Source organism: Parasteatoda tepidariorum, chromosome 7 (genome assembly GCF_982258835.1).
Source record: "Parasteatoda tepidariorum strain Cologne lab strain chromosome 7, Ptep-v5.0, whole genome shotgun sequence".
In the NCBI taxonomy this organism is placed as follows: Eukaryota; Metazoa; Arthropoda; class Arachnida; order Araneae; family Theridiidae; genus Parasteatoda; species Parasteatoda tepidariorum.
In genome coordinates this window covers 29,001,681-29,029,577 of record NC_141761.1, presented here as the reverse complement: position 1 = coordinate 29,029,577, position 27,897 = coordinate 29,001,681, and the positions used below count along the sequence as shown (strand labels likewise).

The window sequence follows — 27,897 nt, the reverse complement described above, 5'->3', positions numbered from 1 at the left end:
AAGGCAAAAGAATTTTCAATTGCTAGCTTATCGTTTATTTTCTGTTAACTTTTTTCTATGCTTTTTTTCTAAGGCGGATGACAGTAATGAATAACATCTGACCAATAAAAAAAAGTATCTTTTTCTACTGTGCCAAAACGATCCACCTATTTACACATGTTGCGTTTGTTAATTTTTATCACAATCTCTCTATCCTATATTATTTTTGGTCATGCCGGAATACAGAATGACACATTATTGCCCACCGTTTTAATAACAGTACTAATACGAAATAAGGCACACACTCTGCCTTATTTTTTTGCATATTTAGAACAACTCGACTACCCACGCGATAGGATATCCCTATGGTAAAAAAGTATTTTGATCTTTATGTCATTATAGATTGATTAAGTATAAAAATTAATAGCTATTTTTTTATATTTTTTATGTAAAACATATTTCTATGATTCTGCACGAAAAAGTAAGACTTATGACAATCGTGTTGATATCGTTAAAGTTAATTTTTCAGATATTATGTTAATTCTTATTGTAAAATTTTCATCTTAAGATGTGGTGCAAGAATTTCGTACAAAATTTTTAAAGAAAGCTTATAAAAAATCGGCGATTTTGCCTATCGTTAATATTATTCTAAAAGCCAGTGTTTTCACTACAGCGCGAGAACGCGAGAATCTCGCATATTTTTTTAAATTCTCGCATTAAAAAATGATTACCGCGAGAAATTCGCGCAATCTATAAAAAAATTTCAAAATTAGCGAATTTCTCGCATTTTGAAAAAAATTTCTCTTTCGCGCCATTTAGAATAAAATCCGTTTCACTTTTCTTCCTGAATCTTTTATTATTTTCAACATCTGCCCCATTATCCCTGTTTATTATTTTCAACATCTGCCCATTCCCTATTTACCAGTATTGTTCAGAACCTTTAAGAACAACAGAACACCATCCTTCAGAACCATGGAACCTCTTTCAGAACGCATTTCTCTGCAACCACGTGTTTACCGTAGGTAAGGTTTCTTCATGTAAGACGTTAAAAGTTTTTGCTCGTTAATGTAAGATGGACAAATACCTTGTAAAGCCAATATCTTCTACTCCGAAACGGACAAATGAAAATGAAACAAATGTGGGTAGAAGCGATCAAAACGAAACAAATACGCATTTGAGCAACCTAAGAATAGCTGATGAAAAAGTAGATGTAGAACATTTTCCATAGGATGATGCAGCAAAAATATTCAATGCTTTAAAAATTAGAAGATGTTAAAAATGCATCATAATTAAAGAAATTTTATTTTTTTTCAAGTCTCTTTACGTTTTTTTTTTAAATTTTTGAAATCTCACTTAACTTTTTGAAATCTCACCCTGTTTTTGAGAAAGGGTGAGAAATTCTCCCCCATTTTTTTTCTGAGATGAAAACACTGAAAAGCGATTATTTTATCACTGCTTCGGAATAGTGACAAATATTTTCTCGTGTTATAATTAATTTTTGATACCCTTCTTACACTGGTATCTTTTTAACAGCTAGAAAGTGTTGAAAATTTAAATATCAGTTCCTGTGCCAATATTTGACAAATAAATTTTTTACATTTATTTAAAGCACAAGCACTAATTTTGCTTAGGAATAAAAAGAAAGGCAGGGGACTTCCTCTCAGGAAAGGGCACTTTGAGTTTTGAAAGGGAACACCATAAGGGCTCCCTTTCAAAGGGTTCACTTAGCATCGTAAAAATGTAACAAAATGTGTAATGTTTGTTAATAAGTGAATTTTATCCTCAATAATTTTTAAATTATCCTCTTATACTTTTTTATGTATAGATTTCAAAAACTATAATTCTACCTCATTGTCAAAATAAAAGAAAATTTTTTAAAAACATACTAAACGACAGTCTCTATGCATAAATTTTTTTCAAAGAAAGTAAACTAAAAAAAAATACTGCCATTTTTTGACAGTGGGCCACAAGGACAACAAAATACTGTGTTGAGGACAAACATATTGCTATAATTATAAAAATGTTCTGTGATTATAAAGAAAAAAAATATTCTTGATTGTGTTAAAATTTAAAAAAAAAAAAAAAAACTGTAATTACTGAAATTGGATTTTTTTTTTTTATATTCATGCTAATAAATATTTTTCTAAAGATCCATTATGTTTATATTTATTGAGCTTATATGTTTTAGGATAAGGAGTGATCATAATGTTGATGATTCTGTCAACATAATTAAAACATGGCTTGATAAACACGAGAGTAGTTATCATTCCGTAGATTCCATTCTTGATGATTCCCCTGAAACCTTTCCAGATGGAAGTGGTGTATTTGAGTGGTCTCCCCTTCACTTTGATCATATCATCAGCTTAAAAGAGAGTGCACTGAAAGCAGCTAGAAAATTATGGGCTGATTATATATTCGTAAGCTTTTTTGTCTTTTAAATTTATGCTGTTGCATTTCAGTTTGATTTATTGATCATATTAGAATTTTGAAATAAAATTACATAATTTATTATATAATGTATTAATGTATATTTAAGTAAATGATTACTTAAATTCTATCTTCATGGTTAATAATAGTCACTGTAGTAAAACCATTATCACTTAATTTTTTTTTTTTCATTTTATATTGTATGCATTAAGTTTCCCCTCTTTCATTTTACTATGTATTCATTTGATTTTCAAGAAGAAATCGCCAACATTTAATAAGTCTTGCTTGAACATCAAACACTCGCTTTAAAATTGATATTCTAAAGAAAAAACAGTATACATTTATGTTTATTATTATATCCTAGACTTGATTATCTTCTTTGTTTGACTTCTATGATTGAACTTCTTAGGGATTGCAACCAGGGGTTAACCCCCTGATATCTATCTATACACATATAAAGTTATAAATTCTTGTCTAAAATCTTTTTTTTTTTTACTGTCAATATCTATCTGTTTATTCTGTTTAATAAGAATATAAAGGTGATTAAAAAAATCGGGTATTTATTTAAAAAAAATGTTCAAAAATTTAAAAGCACTAAAAAAAATTATTAACAATGCCCCCCTCAAAAAAATATATGATATAAAGAAAGATATAAAAATTTACCCAGTTGAGAATAATCCTTACAAAGTAAATATCTGTAATAGTAATCAGAATTAAACCTATAAACACAAATAATTTTACCAGCGTGTAATTATAATTTAAACAGAGAATTAATTTTTTTCAAAATGGAATATGAATAAAAAGGTAGTGTTTTTAAGGGATGGAGGCTTATTTTTAAAAAGGGCAAAGAGGGTGCATACACTGCTTTAGCCTTTAATGTGTTTGTTACAATGAAATTTATCTTTATTAAAAATCTGATAATACTTTAAAATTTTTAAGTAATATTGGCTCTAATATAAATTATAATCTGATTCATCTGGTCTATGCTGTTGATGAACATCATGACCTATATGAGTATGACCATCATTATAATGACCAATGTATACAGTTCCATACGCTTTTACGCAGATGAAATATTACTTTAACAATTACTATAGCATCTGAATTTACTGATCACGCTACTGTAGTGTACAAAAATTGAAAAATAATTTTTTCATCGCCTGTAAAATCTTTTTAAAGGCTAATGTGCTTAACTTAATTTTGTGCTTTATAAAAGGAATCTTACTTAAAAGAAGGCATTTTATATAAAGTTAAAAGAAAATTATTTGGTGTTATCAAGTAATAAACTTAAAATATCTTGAATTTTTTTGGAGGTAGGGAGCGAGGCAAAACCTCCCACGATTCCTATTCTTGGTAGTCTAATCTCAAAAAAGTTAGAAAATGCCCACCTTAAAATAAAATAACATATTCCACCATCTGTGCATATCTTCATTATTTACCATGTGTATTCATTAGTTAACGGTAATAGATAAAAGGTAATAGGCTGGAGACAAGATTTTGTGCTAAATCTCATAAGATTTTAAAATACCTTTAAAAAAATTTTTATGATGGGTAAAGAAACAACATATAGCATGTGTATTACATTCTGTATCAGAAAATTTTGTCGATTTTTATAGCCCTATATTAAGGCCAGAATTTGTAAATATGTTACAGATATATAATGTTTTCATGTTTATTTGACATATTTTTATAAGCAGTGAAATTATCATGTGTATGTGTCAATTTTTTTTCTTTTTATCTAGTATGTATTTTTGTTTCCATTGTTACCATTGTCTAATGTTTTTAATTTTATTAGTTCATAGATGCTGATGTATTTTTAGTGAACAATGCTACTTTGAAACTATTGATTGAAGAAGAAAAGTAAGTATAATAAAAAAAAAGTATAACTTACAGCCAGGGTTGGGTTTTTGCCGTCAAAAACTAGTTTTTGACATGACAGTGGTAAAAACCGTGTTTTTACCGGTAAAAACTGTTAAAAACCTACTGATTTCTTTAATTTATGGCATATAGCGGACAATATATTATTTTCACATAATTGCCTTTATAAATGAATGTTGTAAATGATTGCTATTGATTTTGTAACTATATATACATGTATTCTTATTGAAGGATATACATTCATATAGAAATATTGTAATAAACTTATTGAAAATAGTGATACTTACTTTTATCATTATAGCTTGATTTGCAAAGGATTCAAAATTTTGCACTTCTTAATTGTTAGAAGTAAACAGACAAACAAAAAAGCTTGGAACTATTAATAAATTCAAGAACTAAAAAAAAGAATTTAAAATTTGGCATTTCTTAAATATTAGAAATAAGCTAAACAAAACTTTCAAAACTTGTAACTACTAACAAACTCTAAGTCAAGAATGACTTGACATTCTTCAGTAATGTAATATGCCAAACAAAATGATGCTTGGAAATGTTGAAAATTTTGTTTAGTATCCTAATATTTTACTTCAAATAGTATGTTTTGATATAATCATGTTGGGAAAATGCAAGAATCTGTTCTTAAATATCTTTTAACAACTTTTTTTCTAATTTTATTGCCCTAAAAGGAATTAATTTTAAATTATAAGCAGTTAAACTCAAATAAAAATACAGTTTTACCAAAACTATGGGTTTTTGACAGTTTTCGACGTTTTTGACAGAGGGGTTTTTGACATGACGGTAAAAACCATGGTATAAACCGGTAAAAACCGTCATGTGTCAAAAACTTGCCAACCCTGACTTACTCTATCTTTTGCTTTATTTTACTTTATCTGCTCTTATATCTTTTTCATAGAAATACTAAAGAAACAAATTTGTTATACATGTGAATATTAGAAATGAACTTGACTTAATTTTGTTACAATTGATGTTTTTGTATTAAGTAATATCACAGAAAGTTCTTCGTCTCATGAAACCCATAAATTAATGATAATTTAATGAAAAATAAAATAAAAATTCAATTTTTAAAAATGCAATATTACATATGATATTTTTGTACCAAACGTGAATCGATAAATTTAGTTTCATTTATGTTTGTTAATAACTTTAAGCTGTATAACAAATTATAATTTCTGATTGCCGCTGCATTTGACAAGCATAATCTATTCATGTGATATGATGTAAATTTTTAATGTTGTTTTGGAGTTATGAAAAGGAAATATTTTTTCGAATTCGTGTTAAGTAAACAAGCATTTTAATAGTGATTAATCTGGTTATTAAAAAAGTTTGTTAATAAATTTTATTAATTAATTAAAAATTAAGTTAAATAATTTTAATTAAAATTTTTCATTATCATCTCTTTTACAATAATTAAATGTTCCATTTTGTTTTAGGACTGTAATTGCACCTGTTCTTGAAACATTAGGAGCTTATTCTAACTATTGGTGCGGTATGACAGAACAGGTTCGTTATTTTGTTTTATTGTTATTGTTTAAAATTATTGTTTCAAAAAAAAAAAAAAATTTACATTGTCCTGACAAATTGCAAGTTCTCACTGAGAATGAATATTTAATGATTGACAATAAAACCAGTGTTCTCCCTAGGCGTTTTAAGATGGGCAGCTGGCCTTGCTTGCCTTATGAGGGACTCTCTTTGCTTTTTTTGTATAAACAAACTGCCCTCCCTTAAAAATACTGCCTTTTTATTCATATTCCATTTAAAAAAAATTTATTCAATGTTTAAATAATAATTACACACTGGTGAAATTATCTGTGTTTATAGGTTTATTTCTGATTACTATTGCAAATGTTTATTTTGTCAGCATTATTCTCAATTGGTTAAATTTTAAGTTTCTCTTTTTTCAGGAGTATATTATTAAATTTTCTCAGTAATTTTAAAATTATTTTTTAAACAATTTTTTTCTCAAAGAAAAAAAGGCACCTTTCAATGTTTGTTTCTCATAATTTTTAGTTAAAATTACAGAAAAAAGCTTTTAAGTTGTTTTTCAATAAATATTTTTTTTTTAGTTTATTAATTTACTTTATTATTGTTTTAATTTTTTTATTATTATATTTTTTTTTGCACGGGGACTGTTTTTTTTGCATGCCTTTAATTATTTCTTATAAAATACAGATTTTATTCTTATTTTGATAATGAGTGAGAATTACTTTTTAAAAAACAATTCATTAAAATAGTTTGAAAGGGTAATTTAAACATTTTTGAGGATCAAATTCAGTTATTACATAATATTACACATTTTGATAAATTTTTACTGTGTTAAATAAGTGCCCTTTCAGGGATCTGTTTAGAAGAAAATTGGATCTGTTAACAGTCCCTTCACAAAATATCTTTTCATAAAAACAGACCCTTCACAAAATATTTTAACTTAAAACGGACCCTTCACAAAATAATTTATCTTTTAATTGGACCCTTCACAAATTTGTTTATCTTCATTATTGTTTTGTTAAGCGAATAAACCCTTCCCAAGAAGGAAGGGGGGAGAAAGACATATGTAAATGAACTAAATTTTGTCTTTGGCAGACGCTTCTTCCTTTATTCGTCCGAAATTAATATTCTGTGTTCAACTGTATAGGCTAAATACCAAATATTTATATGTTACACTGCTAATTTAGTAGCTGCAATTACTGTTTAATTCTTAAATTTAATTTTTTTGATTATAATTTTACAGTGTTGAGCATAATCTTTACAATTTAAAAACTCCTTGAAAAAGATTTTTTGCAATAACAGACCCTATTTGCTCAAATTCATAAAAGCAGGACCCTGGTTGAAGGAAAGTGACTTAACGTTTATTTTATATTCACAAATTACTAGTAATTTTTTCACAATTTTACAAAAATGGACCTTTCACAAAATGTCTGGACAAACCCCTGCCTTTCAAAACTCTAAGTGCCCTTTTTATGGGGAAACTAATAAAATACCTAAATTAAAATTCAATTCCTGGCCCTGTGTAAGCCATTTCTTTTTTTATATCTATAGATATTTGCACATCTATATCTCTGAAAACTTCTGAGTTTCTCAATCAATTTCAAGATTTAGTATGAAAAATTGGAAGAAACGAGCAAACATGTCAAATGCAATTATTAAATTGCTTTTTCTAAGGACAGGTTATCTAAATCATTCTCTTTGCTGCAGACCGTGTCAAAACATAAGATTCTCTTACTTGGCATTCATGCTATTCAGCTGTTATCAGGCATTTATACTATTCAGCTGTTACCAGGCATTTATACTATTCAGCTGTTACCAGGCATTTATACTATTCAGCTGTTACCAGGCAGTTATACTATTCAGCTGTTACTAGACATTCATGCTAAGATACTAGAAAATAATTGAAACTGGAAAAAAAGATATAGAAAAAACATGATGAATTAAAGAAAAATTATCCAAATTCTGCATTTTTGCATATTTTAAATAGCCGGATAAAAAGATGAGTCATCATAAACATTTGGAATGCATCATGTTATGCCAAAATTTTTCTGTTATAACTTTTGATGTGTATTCCAACTTTTTTATTTTGGTTTAGTTGCAGCAGTTGTAACTAAATTATTTTAAAAACAATAGTTTTTAATATTTCTCATTCAAGTCTTGGAAAATTTTTGGTGCTGTTCATAAAAAAAGACTTAATCTTTCTTAAAATGAAATACATAGTTAAACAATTAACCATGAGGTTTGTTTAGTTAAAATTGTCAGATTTTTTTTATTTTTCTTTTATTATACTTACTATTTACTCTTAATTCTGGACAGGAAGGCTGCTATTCACAGACGCTGCATTAAATGGTCACTGTTGGCTTACATTGCCTACTACATTTTTATTAGATTTTTTGTGGTTTCTTTTAGTTTTATATAATGATTTTGTTTCCTTAAGTCCCACAGTGGACTGATTATAAATAAGCATTTCTTATCAAAACATTTAAGTCAAGCCGACTGGTAAGTGACCGTTCCGATCAGCCTGCATAAGGACCGAGGGTACGAGGTATCGGTCCTTGTTTAACTGCTCTGCCATAAAGTGCTCAATTTCACACATGTAGGTCATCAAACTACCAAAGCAGGCAGCCGTCCTCTCTGCAGAGGAGCAAAATTGTGATGGTGTGTCTTTGAATCATCATTAAGGATGTTTCTCAAACTGTCCCCATTGTGCTGCTTTAGTGCTATGTAAATAAAAAACTAACACCTTTTTGTTTTTTTAAATTTTAGCCCTTCGGGAGTACAAGACTTTAAGGTTATGCTGAAAATTTTCCTCCAAATTATTTAATATTTGCATCAATCGTAGTTTACAACTCCATTTTATTTGCTTGCGTTGAGTATGTAAAGTGTTAGTTTGAATACCTAATTAGTGGAAAGATTTGTGCAGACATAAGTATGACATCTCGGAAAGCTACCTCTTCTTTGTAAACTGAAAATTTTCAGTTTTGAAAAATATTAATTATAATATTATTAATTATAATATTATTAATTATAATATTATTAATTATAATATTATTAATTATAATATTATTAATTATAATATTATTAATTATAATATTATTAATTATAATATTATTAATATAAATATTTCCAATTATATTAAAGTTGGATTTAATTTTACAATGCCGAATAGTGTGCAGTATGTTTGTATTGACTTTAGGTAAGGGTATTTTCAATAAAAGTTTATTTTTTTACTCTGAAATTCTCAGATATATTCTTAAACTGTAAGATTTGTAGTTTGATAGAAAATAATTCACATAACCTAAAATCATGTACCTTTGATGCAGTTTTGCCTAGTTCCAGTTATCTCACCATTAAGCATTTAAAATAAAAATGGCTGACTATACAAAAATTTATTTATTTTCTGATGTGTAAATTAATTTTATCCCATGGTCTTGTATTAAAATTTTAACATAATTACTACAGGGTTACTACAAAAGGACTGATGATTATTTGCCAATATTAGAGAGAGAAAAAATAGGATGCTTTGATGTGCCAATGATTCACTCTGCTGTTTTGATTGATCTTAGAAAGAAAGAATCTCTTCATCTTACATATGATCCTAAAAGAGTTAAAGGCTTTTCAGGACCAGTAGATGACATTATTTTATTTGCCTATTCTGCCAGATCAACTGGTAATTTCAGTTTCCATAATTTTCACCATTCATTTAAAAAGTCATAAAATTTCATTGTTGGTAATCTATTATGAAAGGAATATTTATTATAAAATAAGCATAAAAATATTAATTTTAAGTAGAATTAGTGCTGAATAAGTTGTATGCCATATTTTTTTATCAAACCATATAGACAGATTCATTTACTAACACATACGCACACAGACACACACACATATATATATATATATATATATATATAAATACAGTACAAAACCCGTTATCCAGAAATCAGAAAACCGGAAAACCAAAAAACCGGAACGAAATTCGATAAATTTTCCCGCGATTTTTTTAAAAAGATGTTTAGGATTTTTCTTAGGATTTTTCTTTCTTTTTTGAAAGATCTTTACCTTACCATCAGTTTAGAAATAATCATTAGTGAATTACTTCATCGTTTTTTCTTCTTTTTAAGATAATTTCCAAATATATATATTTTTTTAGTTGGGTTTAACGATAAAAAAACGGCTTTTTGTAGCGATTCAGAAAACAGGAAAAATCAGTTATCCGGAATAGCAATGGTCCCTATCGTTCCGGATAATCGGTTCTCTACTGTAAATAAATTCCAAATTTAATTTCTATTTTTAATATTTACTAATTGTCTCATCATAGTTTTCTTTTAGGAAAAATATGTCACTTAACCATTAACACAGTACTGAGCTTAAAGCTTGTGGCACAGATAAAAAATAAAATAAAAAATTTGTTCATTTGCGTATCTAAATAGGGTTTTTAAACATTCAGTATTATTGTAAGTTCGCTGTTAAAGCCAAACAATATAAAGATAAATTATTTAACTTTCACGTTGATAAGGTTGCTAAAGTAAAATCTTCAAAATTAAATAGTTTCAGTTAACCTTTTTTTTGGCATGGTTTTTCGTTGTCCTTTACATTCGTAGATGAACAAATTGTGTGTGCATCACTAGAAGAAAAATAGAAAAAAAAATTTTTTTTAAATATAATTATGCTGCAAACGTATTTTTTATTGGAAGATAGGTACTGTTTTTTAAAAGTCTATTAAATGATAAGCATGAATTAGTAATAAATTATTCATTATACAACTATAATTTTTTGGTTTATTTTTTTATTTTATTACTGTTTACTTTACTATATTGTAGGTGTTAAGATGTTTGTGACAAATAAAGAACCTTTTGGTTATATGATGACTCCTTTAGAAAAAGAAAACACCTTACAGGATGATCGGGAACAGCTTTTGAATCTCAAAATAGAGATGCTTGGTATGATGGATTGTTAATTACAATCTATATTTTGCTCAATTATGCAGCTACTTTATTGTTGTTGGATTTTATTTTCAATCTTATTTTATCTAGTTGAACTTTCTAAAGTTGCAGTATCGAAAAATTTGGAACATTTTGTTCGGAAAGAAGAGTGGAGCAATTTAGGTTTTGATCAGGTATGTTGAGTTCTGATTGCTCATTGGATAAAGTATTTTACTTTAGAGCTTTTGTGTTATTTTATGTATTTCAATTTTACATGGCATAAAGTAGTTTCTTTTGGCAAATATTATGAATAATTTTAGTCTAACTTATTAGAACAAAATTGTTGAATTCACTCTAAAGTTGAAATAGACATTAAACTTTTAAAGTATTGAATAAAATTACAATAAATATATGTTCTTTTATTTGACCATTTATGTTGAATATTCTGTTGTGCTGAATATTTAACTGACCTCTTAATTTTCTTTTTCTTATTTATAAAATTATTTATTGGAAATTATTAGAAAAAATGCAAACATTTTTAGCAGCAGCTCTACAATATTTTCTTAAGTTTATGTCACAAATTAGGTGAAAGTGGGATAAAACCAGGTAGCTAAGGTTCAAAGGTCTGTTGGAGCTAAAATGTTCGACCTAGAAACTGTCAGATTTAATCCAGATTTCCCTTGTTTAGCTGTGTACAATGTATATTTCCTGAAAATTCATAGATGTACTACTTTTTATACAAATAATTTTATTGATTTGATTAATCTTAAAAACTATCTATGATGTTCAAGGAATCGATTGTCTGAATGTTCACTTCCTTTTTTAAGTAACAATTTGGCGCATCTCTAAATTTGAATATTGTGGAATATTTTTATTTCCTAATATAACAATAGAAGTAGGATCTTATTTATAAAATTATGAGAAAATTTAAAGATGAAATTTAAAGCAATTTATGAAAATCGTTATGATAATATGCAAGGAAAATGTTTAAAAAAAAAACAGCATTAGAAATAAACGCTGTAAACTAGTTGTTATTCCTGTTGGAAACATTTATTTCTAGAATTCTGTTTAGTTCTTTGTTAAGGTTACTAACACAAAAATTAGGTTTTAATTATTGGATCTTAAAGCAACTCTAATAAATTAAAATTTAAAAAAATAGATTCAAAATCTTAAATGTATAAAATTAAATGAGAAATTTAAGATTAGGCATAATTAAGTTTTTTTCAGGCTATTTCGTTCGACAAAATAAAAATTTTCTAGTATTATTCTATTTTTATGGCTGCTGTTAAACATATTAGATTATATTATCTTCATCTCCACATTCTGTGCTGACTGTGAGAATGGCTTAAAATGTCAATAAGAAGAAAAGCTACAGCTTTTTTTTCTTTTAAACTGAAAAGCATTTGTGGCCTGAATTTTCAATACTATTGAAAAAAATTACGCCATTATTGATTTGGTGCATAAAAATATATAATTAAATTGGATATTTAATTACTAATTTTAATAATTCATCTAGTTTTAAGAAATAATGTTAAACTGCCAATTTTTTCTAAAAAAATTAATGTTTAAATATTTTTAAATAATTATTCATTGAAGTTCAGTCAGTTCTTCCCCACAAAATTCTACAAAATGCATTGCTTAAAACTAAAGTTTTGATTTGAGTTTTCAGCACTCAAACTGTTGGCATTTTTATTTTCTTTGGTAATAAAGCTTTAAAAGAAACTTTTATGAGGCATATATTTTAAGTTTTGCTTTAAAAAGTGAGATGTACTTTGATCAAGATAAATATCTATTTTTCAGATTTATTTAATAAATTTGGAACGCCGCCCTCTCAGAAAACAAAGGATGTTAAATTCCCTTACTGAAATGGGCATTCAAGCTAATCTTTTCAAAGCAGTCGATGGAAAGTTAGTCTCTCATCTATATCGTTTATTTTTCAATTTTCCTATATATATATTTTATCAAATAAAAGTTTTTAAATTATTTTCTTAAAACTAAATATGTCTTGATTGAATTATTTCATTCATTTAATAACTAGTTTTGTTTAGATTGTAAATAATATTTTTAGCATGATTTGATGTATAACTTTTTTGTTGAAAGTTTAATTTGAAATTAAGAAGTTGAAGTAATCATATCGTTTGAATTTGAATTTATGATAGTATTATTCACCTTTTTACTTTTGAAAATATAATAAATAGTATTTTATAAATGAAAGTCTGATAATATTGTATTTATCAATTTTAAGTGCACATGAGAATTCTGTACTCTTAATCTAGATCTGCCAAAATTAAGCTCTATAAGAATTGAAGAACTGGAGAGAAAAAAATCAGTTGGAATTAGGTTTGAGGAAAAGACATTGTACATGTACGATTTACAATTTAAAAAACATTGATCTGAACTTTTGACTAAATTGAATTTATATCACATTAAAGGGTCTTTGGTAAACACTCTTATACTAACAAACTTTTAAGTTTATTAAAAAATATTTTTTGGTGTTGCTCCTTATTCCAAAATTTTGCAAAATCCAGTTTGCCATTAATCTATTTTTTATTAAAATTAAAAGTTATAATTAGGTAAATCCATTGGTCTAACTTTAAATTAGATTTTAAATTTAGGTAAATATTGTCACTAGTAATTTGTCCAGAGGAATGAGAGAATTTGTTAATCAAATAAATTGTTAAGTGGCAGAGGATAGTTGTTATTGTTTAGTTTTGTTTTATTTTATTGTTCTAATTCTATTCATATATTTACTTCACTTTATAAATTATATATTTTTTTATTTCAGAGCACTAAATGATACTTTCATACAGAAAATGGGAATCAAGATGCTTCCAGAGTATGCTGATCCTTATCATAAAAGGTACGATGTTGTCTCAATGAAAAATGCCACTTACCTCAAGGATTAAATTGTTGCTATTCAATTTGATTCCATTATTTAAAAAAGAATTAAATTTTTTTAAAAATTTCACCGAGTAATACTTGTAAGAAATCTTATAAAGCGAAAACCAGACTACTCACCCTTTCATTTCTTAGTGTAGTTGATGTCTGGAGAAGGTGTTCTAAAGCAAATTGTCGATTACTAAAATAAAACGAATGATAATTTTTCCACTTATCTTTTTTACTTATTTTAAATTTAGGAAGTTTAATGCATAATGCATTATTTTATGAAAAATTCGATCAACAAAAATTACTGTTTAAAATGTACTAAAAATATATTTAAATTACAAAATGCACAAAAAAATCATTTATTTTTGGTATTTTTAAATAACAAATTTATTTAAAATTTAAGTATCTATTCAAAAATAAAATAAATTGCAAAATTATAAATAAAGTCAAGCATAGGCAATAAGAAATATAAATTTTAAAAAATCAATTCATATTAATTAATTTATTAAATAAAGCAAAATGAAAATCTTTATGTTCCCATAAATTAGATTATAATGTTCAATACTCAAGAAGTATTTATCATGAAAAATTATTAGTTATATTTATAACTGGCCCATTTTTTTAGTTTTGATTTGAAATGAGTTTTATTAACAATAGAGGTAAAAATAAATGTTAGTATTAATTTTTATTTAAATTTATTTTAAAAAAAAAAACCTATTTTGTTATGATAATCTGTTATTTTCTTTCAGACCTCTGACAAGAGGAGAAATTGGCTGCTTCCTTAGTCATTATTATCTGTGGAAAGATGTAAGTATCTTATTCCCCCCCCCTGAATAAAAATATACTTTTGTAATTTTTTTAAATCAAATTCAAGAGTTCAGAAAGATGATCCAGCTATTAAAATCTATCTGTTTAGTTTATTTAATTTTATTACTCATCAAAAAATGTGTTTCTATAAAAGTGGGCAATAGTTATGAATTTTTTTAGGTTTTAGATAGAGTCATATCATGTTTTTCAATATCATGTATCAGTTCATGTTTTTTAATACATGGGAGAGTTACATATGAAGGTATATTAGTAATTTTAATATTTCTGAGCAACAAATAGTTGTTAAAAAATTGTCTTCTAGTCACCCATCACTTTTTTCCTTAAAAATGTGCAAATTATGTGCCCATGTGCAAATTATGTGCCATATTAATCCCATGTGCAAATTATTATTAATTTTTTTTAGATAAATATATATAATAATATTATGAATACTTTTTAATAGTTCATTATTTTAGGCTTGTCTCTTAAAATTCATTTTAGAAGTAAACCTTGCAGTGTTTACCCTAGTTAGAGAAATTCTTCAAAAGAAATGCCTTATATTTATAATAATAACAGTTTTCTTTAATTTTTTAAAATTTTCAATTTTGGAAAAAGTGACCACCTTAAAAAATGCTATGACTAGCCAGTAGTAAAATTTCCTAACTTTGCCCTTTACCGCAAGTCGTCTATTCTAAGACAGTTAATTTACAATAATTGGGCATAAAACTGTAACTTAAAAATATACAAAAACATTCAACTTGAAAAACTGTTTTTAGTTATACATGAAAAATGTTAACCAATTATTATTAACCAATCATTTAGTTTGTGTGTACGATCATTAATTAGATATAAAATGAAACTTACAAATATTATAACATAGACATTGTAAATGTTTAACTATAATGTAAACATAAACGTTCTCTGTGTAAATATTAAGAATGCTTAGTTGCATTCCAAATATTGTTACTAAAACATTCTTAACAATGCTGGTTCATGTTATTTTTAAAGATAGTAAAATTTACCATCTATTGTTAACTGCTGCAATCAAATTATAGATTAAAATGACGAAACTACACTTTGAAAATTCTTCTTTTCGATTGGTTCTCCAATAGGATAAAGTAAAATAATTTGCAAATTTCTGTTCTCAATTTTAAAATTATTTTTGTTAGTTAAGTGTTTTTGTTCAAACATTTTGATTTTTATGCGTTTTATCAAATATTTTATTCCTGTTTGCACACTTCTGTCATCTTTTTTTTCCCTCAGAATAAGCTTTCAGGGAACTAAACTGTTCCTCTCTCTGGATCTTCAAAGATAAAAGCTATATTTTATAAATTTCTTCTTAATTGTTCTTTCTCAGCAAATTATGTTGTCTTTTAATGGTTTATTGAATCAGTACAGTGTTTAAATTCCTGATAACCCTACATATAAGTTGTATTAAAATTTTGACATGTATTCATAAAAATATGATTATAAGTTTAGACTATTGTTTATTTTATGAATTTTTTTCCACAGATGATTGAAAAACAGCACCGCACTGCTTTAGTTTTAGAAGATGATTTGAGATTTGAACCCTATTTCAGAAAAAAAGTTCAAGGGTTGTTAAAAGAAGCACAAAAAATTGGTTTACTTTGGGATTTAATGTAAGTATTATTGCTGATTGTTCTGCATTTTTATGATCCATATTTTGATTTATGATTCATTGAATATAACTGTAGTTATATGAAATTTTAAACATTTGTTAGTTTTATTTTTAAGAAGTATTTATTAATTTATATTGGATTCATTATGAATTTCTCAAGACATTCTATATAATTATTTTGATTTACAATCAAATTTCTATGACTTAATTTTTTGATAAATAGTGGCAATTTCATAACCTTGGTAAAAATATCAAATTCAATGCTAATTCTTTTTCTATTAACCATAATTCAATTACACTTTACATACAAAGTTTACATACAATCTACATTTTTTTGTTCTACCTACCATTGCAGATTCCCTTCTATTTTGATTACTGATACATAAAGTCCACTCTGTAAGTTTCTTTTCAATTCTGTGACAAAAATTAAGTTAGTGAGCAGAGGCTATGATCACTGATTAGCACAAAAAAATGCAACCTTAACAATTATTCTGTTAGTTTCTCAACTCTTATTGAAATATAACATTGTTTTCACAAAATTAGTCTAGTATTTGAGTAAATTTCCATATTGTTTTTGGTCTCTCATGGTAAAGATCTCACATAATTATGCCCATTTTCATTTAGACAACAGGGCTCATTATATTGAATGTCGACTGAATGTAATCTGAAGGAATTTCCATCTCTGAACCTTGAATCTCATAAGTCAATTTATATTTTGAAAGAATTTAACTTTTAAACAAAATGTAGGAGTTCCATGTAGAAACTCATCTTTCAGAGTGAAGGAAATTTATCTCCAAAAAGAGGATGAGGTACACTTTGTGCTTCGTAGATAAAAAAAAACAAAAACCAATGTGAATAAAGTAAAATCTTGTCCATTTGTGTACTTTATTTGCTCTTATTTTATGTTACCTTTTTTTGCTTTAATAAATTGTCTATTATTTTCTTTATTTGTGGTTTGTATATGGTGTTTTTTGTCTTGATAAAGTGTCCATTTCTGTACTTAATTCATATTATATTTTTGCTTTTAAAGAAACTTATCTCTTTTCCCAATCATTATAACTACCCTTTTTTGAAACAGAAGATTGTTAAACAGACTTTTGTCTTACTGATAATCTAAAGGCTAAAGAGTAATCTTCCTTTATGTAACTTTGAAATATCTTAAATTGTTTCATTCTTTTTCTTTTTTTTTTTTTCCTTCTCTTTTTCTACCATTACTACCATGGATAGTACCATGGGGTTGGAATGATATGTTGCAATTTTGATTTTAAGGGTGTAAATTAAAAAATAGTTTATGTTTATTCAAAATACTCTTTTATTTTGGAAGCACTATTAATTTATTGATGTTTAACTCCTATAAATAACTTCTGACTACTTACGATTGTATGATGACTTTGTCAGAGGTTTCCATTTTTGCTGCAAATATTTTACTTCCATTTAAATATTTGAAACAGGCATTTCACTTAAAAAATTTGAGGTGTTTTTTTTTTTTATTTAATCGTATTATGCCTGTTCTTATTATAGAAAAAACTCTTTTAAGTTTTCAATCACTTGTTTCAAGTTTCAATAACTCAATGCATTTTCAACTTCCAGTGAAATTTCACATTATAAATTTCAATGTATAGTGTACAAAAAATGGACCATCCTAAATAACTTTTGTTCTTATGATCAGATTTTTACATTCTAGGACTCAATCCAGGGCCGGATTTACGTATAAGCTAAATAAGCTGTAGCTTGGGGCCCCGATATGGCAAGGGCCCCCAGATCCTACTTTCTTTAAACTTATTTTTTAAAGTTTTATTCGGAGTTGGGACCCTAAATACATTTTTTCTCTCTTTTTAACTTTTTCGTATGCTTTTGAAAATCTAATCGAATTGTTTAACAAAAGATAATTGTTACTCTTCACTTTTCTGACCAAATGAGCAATAAAACACTCTTTCAACTGATGAAAATATCCCTGCTTTCCTAGCTATACCACCCATAGAGTTGTCAAATAGCTGTCTCACTTTAAACTGTGGGAAAATGTTTTCAGCTTCTTTAAATTGCCTTAGGCTCTTTTGTCCTTACATTGGAAATATCTGATATCCACAGAAACACCCTTTTCTGATTTCTGGTTATAAATTGCATGGAACAAAAAATTTCTAGGGCTGTAAATAGGGAGAGGGTCTTGTTAGTATTTCTTTGGGACACTGTGTTTCGAGATTTCCCTGTGTCACATTGTCATTGAAGTGGTGCTCGTGCAATTCTGATTTTTTTCTTCTTTTTACAAAATTTCGATATTTTTTTCTAATTTATTATATAAGCTTTTTTTCCTTTAACTATCCTAAATGTTTCAACTAGCCTAATTGTTTAATTGTTGTTATTTATTTTATTTGTTATTTTCCAAATCAATCGTACATGAATCCGTGAACTTTGAATTTCGATATCAAAATTTTCATAGGATATTAAGAAGACATAAATTTTTCACCTTTGGCGGTAAGTAAATGTTTTTATTAAATCAACTTTGTGGTTAGGGAAAACATTTGGAAGGTTTGCACAGTTTTTCATTTACACATTTTTTAACATAATAAATTTCAAAGTTGAAATTATTAATTACCTAATAGCTTATAATATTTTCCTCCCGTTTACATCAATATTTTTTACTTAAATTACAAACTGACAAATTTAAAGATTTGTTTCAAAAATAATTTTTAAGAGCTAAAGAACTGGTTCAAACATTCTTATTAAAGGATAATTTGACCCACTTTGTTCCGAAGGATGAGTATTTAAAGAATCAACAACGCAATAAGTAATTATCTAAAATATGCGAAAATTTTGTTTAAAGTGACATCAAATCTAACAGTTATTTACTGATGAAAAGTAAGAAATCTGAAGCAGCATTGTTAAAATGAATATTAAGGTCAATTCAACTAAATGGAGAGAAATAAATATTTTTATTTAGCTTTTTTTTAAAAAATATTACGTGATCCTTTTGTTCATTTATTTAAATGGTGAGCCACTATTCAATTCCCTCTTTGACAGGCCTATCTGCCAAAATTCTTGATTCTATTCTGGATGAAGTTGAGATAACAGATGTAATTTTATTTTAATTTTACTGACTGCTAATAGACCAAAACAACATGTGATTTTGTTTGATAGAGCATTGAAATCAAGTCATCGTCAGCGAAACAAATGTTTAAATATAAATATAAAAAAATTGTTCACACCTCCTGTGTGACCAAATTTTCTAGGTTTCCTTTAAATGTGAAATGTTTAATTTGTAAAATATTATATTTCTTACACAGAATTCATTTCCATCATCAGCTTATTATTTTATTGTTTATTGATCATATTTGTTTCTATTTTTAACTCCTTGATTTTTGTTGTTATTGTGTGTATAAAGTTAATAAGGCTCCTAAATTTTTTTAATTAATAAGGCTTATAAATTTTTAAATCAAAGTCGAAACAACTTCTTAAAATTGTAAATTGAAACTATTTATGATGACTGTAAATAGTTTCAAACTATTTAGAGTCATCACTTTTAGAGACATGAACTTAGGATAAGTTCCCATAACAAATTTGAGTAATCTCTAATAACCATAATAACCTCTGAGTGCTGATCCTGTTCCCTTGTCTTCTGGATTGGGTTAAAAATTACAAGGCTACGGTGTTAAACATTGATAGTCGAAAACTCAAAATTGAGTCAAATTTTTGCACACCTTCGTAATTTCCTGTTCCTAAGTCATATAAATTTTGAGCAGCAATGAAAAATGTAACTAAAAAAAAAAACTATGGAGAAAAAAATTTCGCAAAAAAAAATTTAAAATTGTAAATAACAAAAAAAAATCTATTAAATATATAATGCTTTTTCCATCATGCCAAATTTTTACTCAGCGGTACATTTTTTTCCTCTTTAAAAAAATATGTGCAATAAAAGAAAGGTTCTACATTATAATCCCATCACAATCAATAGATTTAACAATCAAGTAATATTATCAAATTTTTTAACAATATAATGTTAATATTCAACGATAAAAAATGACAATTTACTTTGTATAGAAATTGAATTGAACTTATAAGGGCCCCATCATTTTCAGTAGCTTAGGGCCCCACCACAATTAAATCCGGCACTGACTCAATCTAAATGGCACCAGGGGTTCACTTCAAATATGCTAATAAATAAGTGCAGATGGTATTTTAAGTTACGAAATCAGACACAAAAAGAAATTTTGACTTTAAAAAAAGAAGTATTTGACCTTTAAGAAATTCAATTTCTCAGGAACTATTCGATCGATTTTGCTCAAATTTAGTATTTTACCTTATAAAATTACATACTTTAAGATGACATAAAAAATTTTATATCTCACAATTGAAATTTTTTTCAACTGTTATTAAATACAATAATAAATATTTAATAAAATTTATTTTTGTATGGAATCTTTAAATAAATGAATTTTATAATTGTGTGCAAACATTTTTTGAATTTGTTAAAAAGTTTCGGAAATATGATGAAATACGCAAAAAGTAAAATTGACATTAAGGGGTCCAAACTTAAGATTGCCATCCTGACAAAACTATGGGAACCATTTTACCCAGATTGCGGCTACCCCCTATGTCTTGGGGGTTGGAAATCTGAATTCGTTGGAAAAAAAGGTACGTTTATACTGAGAAAGTCCGTTTTTGTGTCTGATTTTGTAATTTAAAACATTGTCTGCTTTAATTGATTAGCATATTTGAGGTCACCCCCTCTAACCATTAAAATTGATTCCCAGAGCAAAGTTGATCATCTAATCATTCGATCAAAGTTATTCAGTGTAGTCCGTTTTCTTTTTGGCACACTGTGCATTAAGAGATCTATATAATGCAATTCTATAAAAGCAATTCTCCATAAACAATATTGACTTTTTCAAATATAAACAATGAAAATTTCAGCTTAGAAATTTCTGTCACTGAACAAGGAAAAATAGCTTTTTGCAATATTTATTTTATCATTTGTTAAGAGGTTATAATTTCAATATCTAAGTAATCCAAAATCGATAAATTTATTTAGTTTAATGCTCTAAAAAAATTGAATTTTTCTGTCTGTAAATAATAAGTATACCTAACTCTGTAAATATTACCAAAGTGAACTGATTCTATTAATTTGAATCACTTAGATTATTCCTTTTACCCAACTCTATAGTTTAGTTGGAAATTTTAATTTATACTTTAATCAGGCACTAAGCCTCAAGTTTCAAGGTTTGCGTTCTAAAGATTTTTTACTGCATTTTAATTTTGTTTTTAAAAGAGGAGCACTGAAAAAGCACTATTTGTATTTGATTTGCTTATGAAATTTTTTTTCTTCGCGTGATAGGTTGAAGCAATTCTTTCCATAACAATTCTCTTTGCTTGTATTGTAACAATAAAAAGGAATGTGAATTATGAAATAATTCATAATCTAAAAACATTGTTTTTGAAGTAAAATGTGTATTCCATTGTTTATGCATTTATTGGATATTTCTGATAACATTTTTACTTCTGAGAAAGTTACATTGAAAGTCAATTAAGGTTTTATAAGCGACTTATTTTTCATATAATTGTGTAGTTTTTGTATTAATAGATGAGCCATTGTATAATCATTAGAAATAATATACAGCATGTTTTCTAATTATCGCCATTCATGCATCAAAAAGGAAGTCAACTTTTTAAAAGTAAAATAAGAAAAGGTATACACATTAGTAAATATTAATATTTCTTCTAAGAAAAAATTAAAAATGACATTAAAATCTAATAAATCACTACTGAGGAAGATGGAACTAACTGAAAACATCCAAATCTTTAGGATTGTTAAAGAACGAACGATTATTAAAAACACCTCTAAGTTTCACTTGGCTATCAAAATTATTTTTATGTTTTTCATTTCTCACTTTTGATTCGATAGATTTTAATAGCATTTTTGTTTCTTATTTGCTTCTAATTTACTACCCTAAAAATATATACATTTTTTACTTCGTTTGTGATAGGGATTTTAAAAATAAATATTAATGTCTGTAAATGTTAAATATTTTGTGTACAAGTTTAAACAAATAATTTAGACAGATTTTTCTGCTAAGAGTTATTTTCTTTTCATGTTATTTGCTTATTGTTTTTATTGCAATGTGTCTGATAACATACTACAATATGAGAGAACATTTTATAAGGCCCCATAAAAGCTTCTTAATATTTTACTGATTACAAAACATGTGGTTTCTTTTTACTAGGTGGTTAATACCATATACTGTCTTTTTACTTAATTAAAGTTATTTATTTTAAATAAGCATTGTTTTCTTTAAATAACCATGCTGTGGTTACTTTATTTACTCTACAACTGAGAAAATTCTTTAAATGATGCAAAATAGGTAGTACCACCCAAAAACAGGTTTGTTTTGCCTTATGAAAATTCCATAAAAATAGATTTAAGTAACTGCTTTGAAATGATTGATCAAAAGCCCCAACTTTCCCTATTTGTCTTGGAGATTTTCCCTTATTATGCTATTTCTTAAAATTTTTAAAATTGTGTACAATTTTAAAATATCCCTAAAAAATAAATTTTTACTCTAAATAATTTCTTAATGATTTAATATTAGAAAAACTGTTTCCAAATAATGTTTTAAATGTTGTTAATGTTTTAGATCATTATTATTTATTTTTAAAATATAATCTGTTCTGTTAAAACTTCCTACCTTTTTAACCAGTTTTTACTGAAAATTTTATAATCTACTATATAAAAATGAGCTGCTTATTTAACCTCGTTTAATTATTTATTAACCATTACTGTTACCAGTGCTAAAAATTAAAAATATATTTTGTAAAAAATATTCCTATTTCCTTAATAAAAATTGCCTATTGCAATGCCCTTTTTTGTTCCCTATAATTTATCAACGTAATCAATCTAATTTGTATTTTAAAATGTTAGCAGGTATGATAGACAAACTATAGAGTTGCTTTTTAATTATTTATGTTTTATTATTTTTTAAACATTGCTGTTACCAGAGCTGAATATTAAAAATATATTTTGAAAAGAAATATTCCTATTTCCTTAAAAAAAATTCCCTGTTGCAGTGCTCTTTTTTGTTCCTTATAATTTATTAACATAATGAATCTAATTTGTATTTTAAAATGTTAGCAGGTATAAACTATAGAGTTGTTTTTTAATTATTTATGTTTCATTATTTTTTAAACATTGCTGTTACCAGGGCTGAATATTAAAAATATATTTTGAAAAGAAATATTCCTATTTCCTTAAAAAAATTCCCTGTTGCAGTGCTCTTTTTTGTTCCTTATAATTTATTAACGTAATCAATCTAATTTGTATTTTAAAATGTTAGCAGGTATGATAGACAAACTATAGAGTTGCTTTTTAATTATTTATGTTTTATTATTTTTTAAACATTGCTGTTACCAGAGCTGAATATTAAAAATATATTTTGAAAAGAAATATTCCTATTTCCTTAAAAAAAATTCCCTGTTGCAGTGCTCTTTTTTGTTCCTTATAATTTATTAACATAATGAATCTAATTTGTATTTTAAAATGTTAGCAGGTATAAACTATAGAGTTGTTTTTTAATTATTTATGTTTCATTATTTTTTAAACATTGCTGTTACCAGGGCTGAATATTAAAAATATATTTTGAAAAGAAATATTCCTATTTCCTTAAAAAAATTCCCTGTTGCAGTGCTCTTTTTTGTTCCTTATAATTTATTAACGTAATCAATCTAATTTGTATTTTAAAATGTTAGCAGGTATGATAGACAAACTATAGAGTTGCTTTTTAATTATTTATGTTTTATTATTTTTTAAACATTGCTGTTACCAGAGCTGAATATTAAAAATATATTTTGAAAAGAAATATTCCTATTTCCTTAAAAAAAATTCCCTGTTGCAGTGCTCTTTTTTGTTCCTTATAATTTATTAACATAATGAATCTAATTTGTATTTTAAAATGTTAGCAGGTATAAACTATAGAGTTGTTTTTTAATTATTTATGTTTCATTATTTTTTAAACATTGCTGTTACCAGGGCTGAATATTAAAAATATATTTTGAAAAGAAATATTCCTATTTCCTTAAAAAAATTCCCTGTTGCAGTGCTCTTTTTTGTTCCTTATAATTTATTAACGTAATCAATCTAATTTGTATTTTAAAATGTTAGCAGGTATGATAGACAAACTATAGAGTTGCTTTTTAATTATTTATGTTTTATTATTTTTTAAACATTGCTGTTACCAGAGCTGAATATTAAAAATATATTTTGAAAAGAAATATTCCTATTTCCTTAAAAAAAATTCCCTGTTGCAGTGCTCTTTTTTGTTCCTTATAATTTATTAACATAATGAATCTAATTTGTATTTTAAAATGTTAGCAGGTATAAACTATAGAGTTGTTTTTTAATTATTTATGTTTCATTATTTTTTAAACATTGCTGTTACCAGGGCTGAATATTAAAAATATATTTTGAAAAGAAATATTCCTATTTCCTTAAAAAAATTCCCTGTTGCAGTGCTCTTTTTTGTTCCTTATAATTTATTAACGTAATCAATCTAATTTGTATTTTAAAATGTTAGCAGGTATGATAGACAAACTATAGAGTTGCTTTTTAATTATTTATGTTTTATTATTTTTTAAACATTGCTGTTACCAGAGCTGAATATTAAAAATATATTTTGAAAAGAAATATTCCTATTTCCTTAAAAAAAATTCCCTGTTGCAGTGCTCTTTTTTGTTCCTTATAATTTATTAACATAATGAATCTAATTTGTATTTTAAAATGTTAGCAGGTATAAACTATAGAGTTGTTTTTTAATTATTTATGTTTCATTATTTTTTAAACATTGCTGTTACCAGGGCTGAATATTAAAAATATATTTTGAAAAGAAATATTCCTATTTCCTTAAAAAAATTCCCTGTTGCAGTGCTCTTTTTTGTTCCTTATAATTTATTAACGTAATCAATCTAATTTGTATTTTAAAATGTTAGCAGGTATGATAGACAAACTATAGAGTTGCTTTTTAATTATTTATGTTTTATTATTTTTTAAACATTGCTGTTACCAGAGCTGAATATTAAAAATATATTTTGAAAAGAAATATTCCTATTTCCTTAAAAAAAATTCCCTGTTGCAGTGCTCTTTTTTGTTCCTTATAATTTATTAACATAATGAATCTAATTTGTATTTTAAAATGTTAGCAGGTATAAACTATAGAGTTGTTTTTTAATTATTTATGTTTCATTATTTTTTAAACATTGCTGTTACCAGGGCTGAATATTAAAAATATATTTTGAAAAGAAATATTCCTATTTCCTTAAAAAAATTCCCTGTTGCAGTGCTCTTTTTTGTTCCTTATAATTTATTAACGTAATCAATCTAATTTGTATTTTAAAATGTTAGCAGGTATGATAGACAAACTATAGAGTTGCTTTTTAATTATTTATGTTTTATTATTTTTTAAACATTGCTGTTACCAGAGCTGAATATTAAAAATATATTTTGAAAAGAAATATTCCTATTTCCTTAAAAAAAATTCCCTGTTGCAGTGCTCTTTTTTGTTCCTTATAATTTATTAACATAATGAATCTAATTTGTATTTTAAAATGTTAGCAGGTATAAACTATAGAGTTGTTTTTTAATTATTTATGTTTCATTATTTTTTAAACATTGCTGTTACCAGGGCTGAATATTAAAAATATATTTTGAAAAGAAATATTCCTATTTCCTTAAAAAAATTCCCTGTTGCAGTGCTCTTTTTTGTTCCTTATAATTTATTAACGTAATCAATCTAATTTGTATTTTAAAATGTTAGCAGGTATGATAGACAAACTATAGAGTTGTTTTGTAAGCACGGCTATTTTGAATGTATGAAAAATGTTTTTATGTAATTAATTGACACAGTAAGTTTCTAAGAACTTATATCTGTTGATTTCGTATTCAATACCGTCTTGTTTGTTCTTTTAGATATTTAGGTCGTAAGCGACTGTCTGAAGATGGTGAGCCTTATGTTCAGGGCACTTCAAATTTAGTTCATGTTGATTACTCTTACTGGACTCTTTGCTATCTAATTACTCTGGAAGGGGCCAAGAAATTAATAGCTGCAAATCCTTTGCCAAAATTAGTTCCTGTTGATGAATTTCTCCCTATTATGTTTGATCGTCATCCAGAGTGAGTGTTTAATAGAATTTTGTTGAACTTTTTATTTACATTATTCAATGTTTAGAAGAGAGACACAAACATTGTCTCACATATGTATAGAAAAAAAAAGTAGTCAGTGTTGTATAGTCGAACTAAAAAAAAATTTTAAAAATCAAAGCAGCACTAAAATATTTTTTAGAACTGTTTAGAATATTAATTTTTAAAAAAAAATCTGAATTGTACTAATGTAGTGGCATTGCTCTGCAAATGCTACTGTAAGTACAAATCCCTATTCTGGCCTGGTTATTCTATCCATACAGCCCATCAAGGCAAATATTTAATCAGAAATTCCTTAAAATACGGTTTAAATTATCTCTAAATTGCTAACTAAAAGCAAAATTTTTTGAAAGCTTATGCAGATTAAATGATTTATATTACCTTATGCAACTCTTTTTTTATTCATCTAATCAGGTTTATTTTTATTCGATAAAAGTTTACTCCAATTGAGCTTAAAAAATGATAAACATGATATTTAAATGTAAAAGTGAGAGTAAAATCATTCAATTAATTCTAATTTATCGCCTCTAAAGAAATTCATTATCATTTTAAAACTCAAATTAAACATCTCTAAAGAAATTCATCAATGTTGGAACTTGTGATTTATATATATATATATTTTAAGTTTATTTTGTTCTTACTTAATTTTTTATTCTATTCCGTTATATCTTTCTGGTAAACAAGAAAGATTAAGCAGTAATACATTTCTTGAAATGGATAGTTTCATTCACGCAGGTATATTAATATGTTTTCATTTTTAATGAAGACTTTAAAAAGATTTTCAGGCATGTGTTTTATAGACCATGTAATGCATGGTAAGGTGTGTAAAAATTTAGAGATATTTTGTGCTTTGAAATGTATTTTATTTCATTTATGGAATGTTATACAAACTATGAAATTATTGCTAACTTTTTTTTTGTCTTTCTTCTCAGGGAGTCTTGGAAAGGTTACTATCCCAAACGAAATTTACGAGCATTTTCTGCTCATCCTTTGCTAGTTTACCCAACTCATTATACTGGTGACATTGACTATATTAGTGACACAGAAGATTCTGATATAGCTGTATCATCCGTTATTGTCAAAGATGAACTTTGAATTCTTTCTTGCTTTTTATTGCTCATTTATGTTAGTTACGTGCCATATGTACATGTTTTATTATTTTGAACCTTATGAGCCAAATTTAATTTTTATTGTAATTTTTCTAGTCAATAGGTCAATTAATTAAAATCATTTAATGAAATTAATTTTTAATTGGGAATTTTGAAATCTCGTAATGAATATTTTGATTGTGTAAATGACTTTTTATATCATCCAATATCATTGAAGGAGTTCTTAAAAACAAATATAGTCACTTTATGAAAAAAACAACCAATGCATAACTGCCAACTCAACTAGATTTTCAAATTTTTCACCTAATTTAATTAAATATTCTTCTGTTTTTTGCATATTTTAAGAAAATCCCTAAAATTGGGAAAGTTATGGTAAAAAGTGCCTGTAAAATGCTTAGTGTATTATTTAAGTAAGCAAATAAGTATTACTGCTAAATAATGAAATAAGTCTTATTTAAAGTTATCAGTTTGAAGAATTTCTTCTTTTAAATATTCTAAAATCATAATTTTTTTTATTCCAAAACTTTCTATTTTTTTAAATTAATAAGAAAATATATTATAAGCTTTATTGAT

The 27,897-nt window shown here is 26.1% G+C and overlaps 1 protein-coding gene across 1 annotated transcript; it reads left to right on the top strand.

Annotated features, from left to right (window-relative positions):
* LOC107447561 (glycosyltransferase 25 family member) lies at positions 1–27,580 on the top strand. The gene is made up of 13 exons (XM_087167577.1): positions 1–347; positions 2,168–2,396; positions 4,202–4,266; positions 5,733–5,802; positions 9,247–9,454; positions 10,605–10,724; positions 10,818–10,900; positions 12,507–12,613; positions 13,492–13,566; positions 14,342–14,399; positions 15,912–16,039; positions 25,985–26,188; positions 27,148–27,580. Exons 1-13 carry the CDS (start codon positions 157–159, stop codon positions 27,308–27,310), a joined length of 1,701 nt encoding a protein of 566 aa, XP_087023703.1. The 5' UTR covers positions 1–156; the 3' UTR covers positions 27,311–27,580.
* The last annotated feature ends 317 nt before the right edge of the window (positions 27,581–27,897 follow it).

Bases quoted from the DNA above. Each gene is read 5' to 3' on its own strand.
- LOC107447561 (XM_087167577.1), top strand. From the start codon at position 157: ATGTTGCGTTTGTTAATTTTTATCACAATCTCTCTATCCTATATTATT. The intron at 2,397-4,201 runs GTAAGCTTTTTT...TAATTTTATTAG, and splicing joins TATGGGCTGATTATATATTC to TTCATAGATGCTGATGTATT. The intron at 10,725-10,817 runs GTATGATGGATT...TATTTTATCTAG, and splicing joins TCTCAAAATAGAGATGCTTG to TTGAACTTTCTAAAGTTGCA.